The 9,594-nt window shown below is 44.3% G+C and overlaps 1 protein-coding gene across 1 annotated transcript in view; it reads right to left on the reverse strand.

Moving 5' to 3' along the window:
- Positions 1-9,594, reverse strand: part of LOC106578925 (melanopsin-A) — a 38,721-nt gene that overhangs the window by 4,072 nt on the left and 25,055 nt on the right. The window contains exons 5-8 of the mRNA XM_045702389.1: positions 9,403-9,574; positions 4,253-4,411; positions 3,923-4,030; positions 653-830 (exon numbers count right to left, since the gene is read on the reverse strand). Coding sequence (XP_045558345.1) covers positions 653-830; positions 3,923-4,030; positions 4,253-4,411; positions 9,403-9,574 — 617 coding nt within the window. The remainder of the gene's footprint in view (positions 1-652; positions 831-3,922; positions 4,031-4,252; positions 4,412-9,402; positions 9,575-9,594) is intronic.

Here is a 9,594-nt window from a genome sequence, read left to right on the forward strand (position 1 = left end):
CCGCAGCACGCGCTCCAGCAGGTATATCTCACTGGTCACCCCCAAAGCCAATTCCTCCTTTGGATGCCTTTCCTTCCAGTTCTCTGCTGCCAATGAGTGGAACGAACTGCAAAAATCACTGAAGCTGGAGACTCATATCTCCCTCACTAGCTTTAAGCACCAGCTGTTAGAGCAGCTCACAGATCACTGCACCTGCACATAGCCCACCTGTACATAGCCCACCCAACTACCTCATCCCCCATACTGTTATTTATTTTGCTCCTTTGCACCCCAGTATCGCTACTTGCACACTCATCTTTTGCACATCTATCACCCCAGTGTTTAATTTGCCATACTATAATAATTACGCCACTATGGCCTATTTATTGCCTCACCTCCCTTATCCTACCTCATTTGCACACACTGTATATAGACTTTCTGGGATTATTTGAGCGTTGTGGGATTATTTGAGATACTGTTTGAAGACGTAGGTTTTCAGATGTTTTCGGGAAGATGGGCAGCTGTCCTGGCGTTAGGAAGAAGCTCGTTCCACCCTTGGGGCGCCAGGACAAAGAAGAGCTTAGACTAGGATGAGCCAGAGCTGGCCCCTCATAGGGGTGGGAGTGCCAAGAGGACTCCAAAAATTTAAAGAGAGAGAGGCAGGAAGACTCACTGATTCGCTGTCGGACAGGGAGGACTGGCGGGGCTTGCCAGTCTTACCGGGGTCAGATGTTGTACTGGTGAGGGTTGATCGACGGGTGGAGGACATGAAGCTGCTGCTGCTATAACGATCTCTGGTAGGAACACACAGCAACACACCCATAAATGGAATGTACCTACTGATAGCTAGCCTGGATAGGAGAGAGAGAGAGAGAGAGAGAGAGAGAGAGAGAGAGAGAGAGAGATGTTAATTGCATTAAGCTCGAGAGGTGAGGGGAGGTTTAAGGTTGTCTAATGTACTGTATTATAAATTCATCTAACATTCTAATGATCGTAAAGACTATTAAATGGTTAGAGGTTGGAGGTCACTCTAGGAACAGATTAGATACATACATACACTAAGTGTTTCTAAGCAGGTGCTGCAGATTAAAGAAAATGTTCAGGAGAAAGTACGCACACACTGCAATCTATGCTCTGATGTGGTTCATCTATCAAAGGTTGGAGACTTCAATGGGCAAGCTGCAGTTGCTATATGCATTATTGGACGTATACTTTAATGATATCTGCCCATTGATTTTTGAAGAATATAACTTGTCTAAAAAAATGCCCATGAGCTTTCTTTAACTGTCGTATCCCATCAGAACCCAAATTATATAAACTTGTTTTTTAAAGGCACAATGTAGTCAAAAAACACGTTTTATATATACTGTAATTCCACACTATGAGGGTGGAATAATGCTGTGAAATTTTGAAAATGATGATAATGCCCTTTTAATGTAAGGAGCTGTTTGAAAAGACCACCTGAAATTTCAGCCTGTTTTGGTGGGATAGAGTTTTGGCCTGCCTGGTGATATCACCAGGCGGTAAATTAGTTAAGAGACCTTTAAGAAAGAGAGTTCCAAACTTCTCAGTTTTCTCCGCCCTACTCAGACCACTTCCAGACAGTCCTAGCTAAATTCTTGCTTGAGGAAATAGCTCTTTGCTAAGAAGCTATTATTGTTACTTTTTGACCATTTTAATTGAAAACAATCACAGTAAAGTACTTCACTGTTACCCAGAAATGATTTGATATTGCAATAAAAACGTCTGCATTGGACCTTTAATCTAAACAAACAACATATTTCCTCAAAACATGGTTAAAACTATAATGTTGATATCATAGACGGTCAGTCTTTTCATCCATAGCTCTATCTATGAACACTTCTCCAGTCCCATCCCTCAGATTTTTACCGAACCAGTGGCGGAGAAAACGCTTCGTTATTGTGTCAACTGTGGATTGCCACTGTAAGGGTTACAAGCATAGTCAACAAACCACATGGGGTCTGTGTCTCTTTTAAAGGTTAGAGGTCACCTCAGACTCACTGAGGCATTACTGACACACACATAAGGTTACAACGGTTACACGGAGAAAGAACATGGGTCAGACAGATGCTAAGGCTTATTGAACATCTTTCTAATCTAGCTCAGCCCATTGATAGTAGTCATCCACCTATACAGCAGATGTGTTTAAAGGTCATGGGTGTACCTGTATTTGGGGTGTGTTATGAGGATGGGTGTACCTGTATTTGGGGTGTGTTATGATGATGGATGTACCTGTATTTGGGGTGTGTTATGAGGATGGGTGTACCTGTATTTGGGGTGTGTGATGGTGATGGGTGTACCTGTAGTTGGGGTGTGTTATGAGGATGGGTGTACCTGTATTTGGGGTGTGTTATGATGATGGGTGTACCTGTATTTGTGGTGTGTTATGATGATGGGTGTACCTGTATTTGGGGTGTGTTATGATGATGGATGTACCTGTATTTGGGGTGTGTTATGAGGATGGGTGTACCTGTATTTGGGGTGTGTGATGGTGATGGGTGTACCTGTAGTTGGGGTGTGTTATAATGATGGATGTACCTGTATTTGGGGTGTGTTATGAGGATGGGTGTACCTGTATTTGGGGTATGTGATGGTGATGGGTGTACCTGTAGTTGGGGTGTGTTTTGAGGATGGGTGTACCTGTATTTGGGGTGTGTTATGATGATGGGTGTACCTGTATTTGGGGTGTGTTATGAGGATGGGTGTACCTGTATTTGGGGTGTGTGATGGTGATGGGTGTACCTGTATTTGGGGTGTGTTATGAGGATGGAGTACCTGTATTTGGGGTGTGTTATGATGATGGGTGTACCTGTATTTGGGGTGTGTTATGATGATGGGTGTACCTGTATTTGGGGTGTGTTATGATGATGGATGTACCTGTATTTGGGGTGTGTTATGAGGATGGGTGTACCTGTATTTGGGGTGTGTGATGGTGATGGGTGTACCTGTAGTTGGGGTGTGTTATGAGGATGGGTGTACCTGTATTTGGGGTGTGTGATGGTGATGGGTGTACCTGTATTTGGGGTGTGTTATGAGGATGGGTGTACCTGTATTTGGGGTGTGTTATGAGGATGGAGTACCTGTATTTGGGGTGTGTTATGATGATGGGTGTACCTGTATTTGGGGTGTGTTATGATGATGGGTGTACCTGTATTTGGGGTGTGTTATGATGATGGATGTACCTGTATTTGGGGTGTGTTATGAGGATGGGTGTACCTGTATTTGGGGTGTGTGATGGTGATGGGTGTACCTGTAGTTGGGGTGTGTTATGAGGATGGGTGTACCTGTATTTGGGGTGTGTTATGAGGATGGAGTACCTGTATTTGGGGTGTGTGAAGGTGATGGGTGTACCTGTATTTGGGGTGTGTGATGGTGATGGGTGTACCTGTATTTGGGGTGTGTTATGAGGATGGGTGTACCTGTATTTGGGGTGTGTTATGAGGATGGAGTACCTGTATTTGGGGTGTGTTATGATGATGGGTGTACCTGTATTTGGGGTGTGTTATGATGATGGGTGTACCTGTATTTGGGGTGTGTTATGTTGATGGGTGTACCTGTATTTGGGGTGTGTTATGAGGATGGGTGTACGTGTATTTGGGGTGTGTTATGAGGATGGGTGTACCTGTATTTGGGGTGTGTGATGGTGATTGGTGTACCTGTATTTGGGGTGTGTTATGAGGATGGGTGTACCTGTATTTGGGGTGTGTGATGGGTGTACCTGTAGTTGGGGTGTGTTATGATGATGGGTGTACCTGTATTTGGGGTGTGTTATGAGGATGGGTGTACCTGTATTTGGGGTGTGTGATGGTGATGGGTGTACCTGTATTTGGGGTGTGTTATGAGGATGGGTGTACCTGTATTTGGGGTGTGTGATGGTGATGGGTGTACCTGTAGTTGGGGTGTGTTATGATGATGGGTGTACCTGTATTTGGGGTGTGTTATAGCGTATATTATAGGGTTGTGGATGGCAGAGGCTTTAGCGATGGCAGCAGGAACAGAGTTCATATACGGAGTTAGCATGTCAGCATACCTGGAGAGAGAGAGAGAAATGACTCAGAACAGCAGACTTCCTTACACAGTCTCCTTCAGCTGGGGCAGCCATACAGATGAGAGAGGGGGTACAATGATCTGACACACACATCACACACAAACACACACACACACACACACACACACACACACACACACACACACACACACACACACACACACACACACACACACACACACACACACACACACACCATCCTACCCTGCGAAGGCGGTGAGCGCGACACAGGAGTACGGAGCCCAGGAGATGACGTAGAGCAGGATGACGATGAGAGCGATCTTGGCCGTCTTCCACTCAGTCCTCATCTTATGCATGCTCTTCACTGAGTCCCTGGTGCCCTGGTTTATCTTACACACGGCCCTACAACACACACACACCCACACACACACACACAAAAACACACACATACACACACACACATTTACATATGACCATTACTGACAGTGGTCATCAGTGAATTATCAGCAGAAAGTATGGCTCAATAATGTATAAGAGCATCAACATCAATACTGACACCACTCACTCACCCGTGATACAAGTCAGTATTCAACGTCCACACGAACAACAACTTACAGATGCGCACAAACAACGACTACATCTCATCTGCCCAGACCCACATGCTCACACCCCCATTCCTACTGCCTGCATTATTGTTTGCCACGTGGCTTTAAATTGTTCCAATTAGTTTTTCTCGGTCGGCCATGCTATTTCAATATTTCAATAATAAATCTTTCGATTTTTCTATTGTGTCAACGATGGCAGATTGTTTGACTTCCAAGTTTTTAGCATACGTTTTTCAAGATGAGTGAAAAACATATACCATATACCATGTACCATATACCATGTACCATATACCATATACCATGTGCCATATATCATATACCATATACCATGTACCATGTGCCATATACCATATACCGTGTACCATATGCCATATACCATAATCCATGTGCCATATACCATATACCATGTACCATGTGCCATATACCATATACCATATGCCATCTGAATCCTGGCTAAGGAAGACCACCAAAAACTCTGAAATCTCCATCTCTAACTACAACATTTTCAGACAAGATAGAACGGCCAAAGGGGGCGGTGTTGCAATCTACTACTGCAGAGATAGCCTGCAGAGTTCTGTCCTACTATCCAGGTCTGTACCCAAACAATTGGAACTTCTACTTTTAAAAATCCACCTCTCTAAAAACAAGTCTCTCACCGTTACCGCCTGCTATAGACCACCCTCTGCCCCCAGCTGTGCTCTGGACACCATATGTGAACTGATTGCCCCCCATCTATCTTCAGAGCTCGTGCTGCTAGGTGACCTAAACTGGGACATGCTTAACACCCCAGCCATCCTACAATTTAAGCTTGATGCCCTCAATCTCACACAAATTATCAATGAACCTACCAGGTACCACCCCAAAGCCGTAACCATGGGCACCCTCATAGATATCATCCTAACCAACTTTCCCTCTAAATACACCTCTGCTGTTTTCAACCACGATCTCAGCAATCACTGCCTCATTGCCCGCATCTGTAATGGGTCAGCGGTCAAACGACCTCCACTCATCACTGTCAAACACTCCCTGAAACACTTCAGCAAGCAGAACTTTCTAATCGACCTGGCCCGGGTATCCTGGAAGGATTTTGACCTCATCCCTTCAGTAGAGAATGCCTGGTTATTTTTTTTAAATGCCTTCCTCACCATCTTAAATAAGCATGCCCCATTCAAGAAATTTAGAACCAGGAACAGATATAGCCCTTGGTTCCCTCTACACCTGACTGCCCTTAACCAACACAAAAACATCCTGTGGCGTTCTGCATTAGCATCGAACAGCGCCCGTGATATGCAACTTTTCAGGGAAGTTAGAAACCAATATACACAGGCAGTTAGAAAAGCCAAGGCTAGCTTTTTCAAGCAGAAATGTACTTCCTGCAACACAAACTCAAAAAAGTTCTGGTACACTGTAAAGTCCTTGGAGAATAAGAGCACCTCCTCCCAGCTGCCCACTGCACTGAGGATAGGAAACTGTCACCACCGATAAATCCACTATAATTGAGAATTTCAATAAGCATTTTTCTACGGCTGGACATGCTTTCCACCTGGCTACCCCTACCCCGGCCAACAGCACTGCACCCCGCACAGCAACTCGCCCAAGCCTTCCCCATTTCTCCTTCTCCCAAATCCAGTCAGCTGATGTTCTGAAAGAGCTGCAAAATCTGGACCCCTACAAATCAGTCGGGCTAGACAATCTGGACCCTTTCTTTCTAAAATTATCTGCCGAAATTGTTGCAACCCCTATTCCTAGCCTGTTCAACCTCTCTTTTGTGTCGTCTGAGATTCCCAAAGATTGGAAAGCAGCTGCGGTCATCCCCCTCTTCAAAGGGGGGGACACTCTTGACCCAAACTGCTACAGACCTATATCTATCCTACCCTGCCTTTCTAAAGTCTTCAAAAGCCAAGTCAACAAACAGATTACCGACAATTTCGAATCCCACCGCACCTTCTCCGCTATGCAATCTGGTTTCAGAGCTGGTCATGGGTGCACCTCAGCCACGCTCAAGGTCCTAAACGATATCTTAACCCGCCATCGATAAGAAACAATACTGTGCAGCCGTATTCATTGACCTGGCCAAGGCTTTCGACTCTGTCAATCACCACATCCTCATCGGCAGACTCAATAGCCTTGTTTTCTCAAATGATTGCCTCGCCTGGTTCACCAACTACTTTTCTGATAGAGTTCAGTGTGTCAAATCGGAGGGCCTGTTGTCCGGGCCTCTGGCAGTCTCTATGGGGGTGCCACAGGGTTCAATTCTTGGGCCGACTCTTTTCTCTGTATACATCAATGGTGTCGCTCTTGCTGCTGGTGAGTCTCTGATCCACCTCTACGCAGACGACACCATTCTGTATACTTCTGGCCCTTCTTTGGACAGTGTGTTAACTACCCTCCAGACGAGCTTCAATGCCATACAACTCTCCTTCCGTGGCCTCCAACTGCTCTTAAATACAAGTAAAACTAAATGCATGCTCTTCAACCGATCGCAGCCTGCACCTGCCCGCCCGTCCAGCATCCCTACTCTGGACGGTTCTGACTTAGAATATGTGGACAACTACAAATACCTAGGTGTCTGGTTAGACTGTAAACTCTCCTTCCAGACTCACATCAAACATCTCCAATCCAAAGTTAAATCTAGAATTGGCTTCATATTTCACAACAAAGCATCTTTCACTCATGCTGCCAAACATACCCTCGTAAAACTGACCATCCTACCGATCCTCGACTTCGCGACGTCATTTACAAAATAACCTCCAATACCCTACTCAATAAATTGGATGCAGTCTATCACAGTGCCATCCGTTTTGTCACCAAAGCCCCATATACTACCCACCACTGCAACCTGTACGCTCTCGTTGGCTGGCCCTCGCTTCATACTCGTCGCCAAACCAATTGGCTCCAGGTCATCTACAAGACCCTGCTAGGTAAAGTTCCCCCTTATCTCAGCTCGCTGGTCACCATAGCAGCACCCACCTGTAGCACGCGCTCCTGCAGGTATATCTCTCTGGTCACCCCCAAAGCCAATTCCTCCTTCGGCCGCCTCTCCTTCCAGTTCTCTGCTGCCAATGACTGGAACGAACTACAAAAATCTCTGAAACTGGAAACACTTATCTCCCTCACTAGCATTAAGCACCAGCTGTCAGAGCAGCTCACAGATTACTGCACCTGTACATAGCCCATCTATAATTTAGCCCAAACAACTACCTCTTCCCCTACTGTATTTATTTATTTTGCTCCTTTGCACCCCATTATTTATATTTCTACTTTGCACTTTCTTCCACTGCAAATCTACCATTCCAGTGTTTTACTTGCTATATTGTATTTACTTCGCCACCATGGCCTTTTTTGCCTTTACCTCCCTTATCTCACCTCATTTGCTCACTTTGTATATAGACTTATTTTTCTACTTTATTATTGACTGTAGGTTTGTTTTACTCCATGTGTAACTCTGTGTTGTTGTATGTGTCAAACTGCTTTGCTTTATCTTGGCCAGGTCGCAATTGTAAATGAGAACTTGTTCTCAACTTGCCTACCTGGTTAAATAAAGGTGAAATAAATAAATAAAGAAAAAAATATACCATATACCATGTGCCAAATACCTTAAACCATATACCATGTACCATGTACCATATACCATGGGTCATATACCATATACCATGTGCCATATACCATGTACCATGTGCCATATACCATATATCATGTGCCATATACCATATACCATATATCATGTGGCATATACCATATACCATGTACCATGTGCCATGTACCATATACCATATGCCATATACCATGTACCATGTGCCATATACCATATACCATATACCATGTACCATGTGGCATATACCATATACCATGTGCCATATACCATATACCATGTACCATGTACCATGTGCCATATACCATGGGACCCCATACCATGGGTCCTGTGTGGCTCAGTTGGTAGAGCATGGTGTTTGCATCGCCAGGGTTGTGGGTCCGATTCCCACAGGGGACCAGTATGGAAGAAAATGTATGAAATGTATGCATTCACTACTGTAAGTCGCTCTGGATAAGAGCGTCTGCTAAATGACTAAAATTTAAATATACCATGTGCCATATACCATGTCTTGAAATGCAGACAGACGGATTAAAAGCAAGAGTACATTGTAATACTTCTGACAGCCAACTTTCTAGTTCCACCCACAACTTCTGGACTTTATAGCAGTCCCAGAAAGCATAGATTATTAAGTCATTATTAGTTTAACATTTAAGACATGTCTCTGACGTTGTGCTGTAGAACTTGTGAGTTTTGTCTCTTGTATAATAAATTATATACATTAGTTTATACTGAATTAAGCATACATTTTTTGTAATTGTAATTTCGTTAGTTCTGCTTCAACTTTCCCTCCATCTTGTGGAACATCAGAATCAGCATCTTCCTCTGGTGCCATAGGTTGCATGTTTGAAACCAGTGACAGAAAGTCATTTTTTATATTTTTGTTTTAAGCCTATCCCAAACCTTAACACTAACCTTAAACATTCAGAGTTAATGCCTAACCTTAACCATTCAGAGTTAATGCCTAACCTTAACCATTCAGAGTTAATGCCTAACCTTAAACATTCAGAGTTAAACTTAAACACTTAGAAATTTGACATTTGGAACAACTTTGAAATTGTACTTTTGAGAAATGGATGGACGTCTAAGTCTGCCGTGAGACTGTGAGAGCTGGTTGACTAATACACTGGGTAGCCTATTGGATGTGGTCAATGGTGTGTGTGTGTGTGTGTTTGTGTGTGTGTGCGCGCGCTCACCTCGTGGCGCTGCGTACAGCGATGAAGATGCAGATGTAGCAGTATATGATGATGAAGAGGGGGATGAAGAAGACGAAGATGAAGAGCAGCATGGTGTAAGAGCGGACGGACGGCGTGAACGTCATGTAGTCCCACGAACACGACGTCATCAACCCCTCTGGGACGTACGCACCTGACACACACACACACACT

Source organism: Salmo salar, chromosome ssa19 (assembly GCF_905237065.1).
Source record: "Salmo salar chromosome ssa19, Ssal_v3.1, whole genome shotgun sequence".
In the NCBI taxonomy this organism is placed as follows: domain Eukaryota; kingdom Metazoa; phylum Chordata; class Actinopteri; order Salmoniformes; family Salmonidae; genus Salmo; species Salmo salar.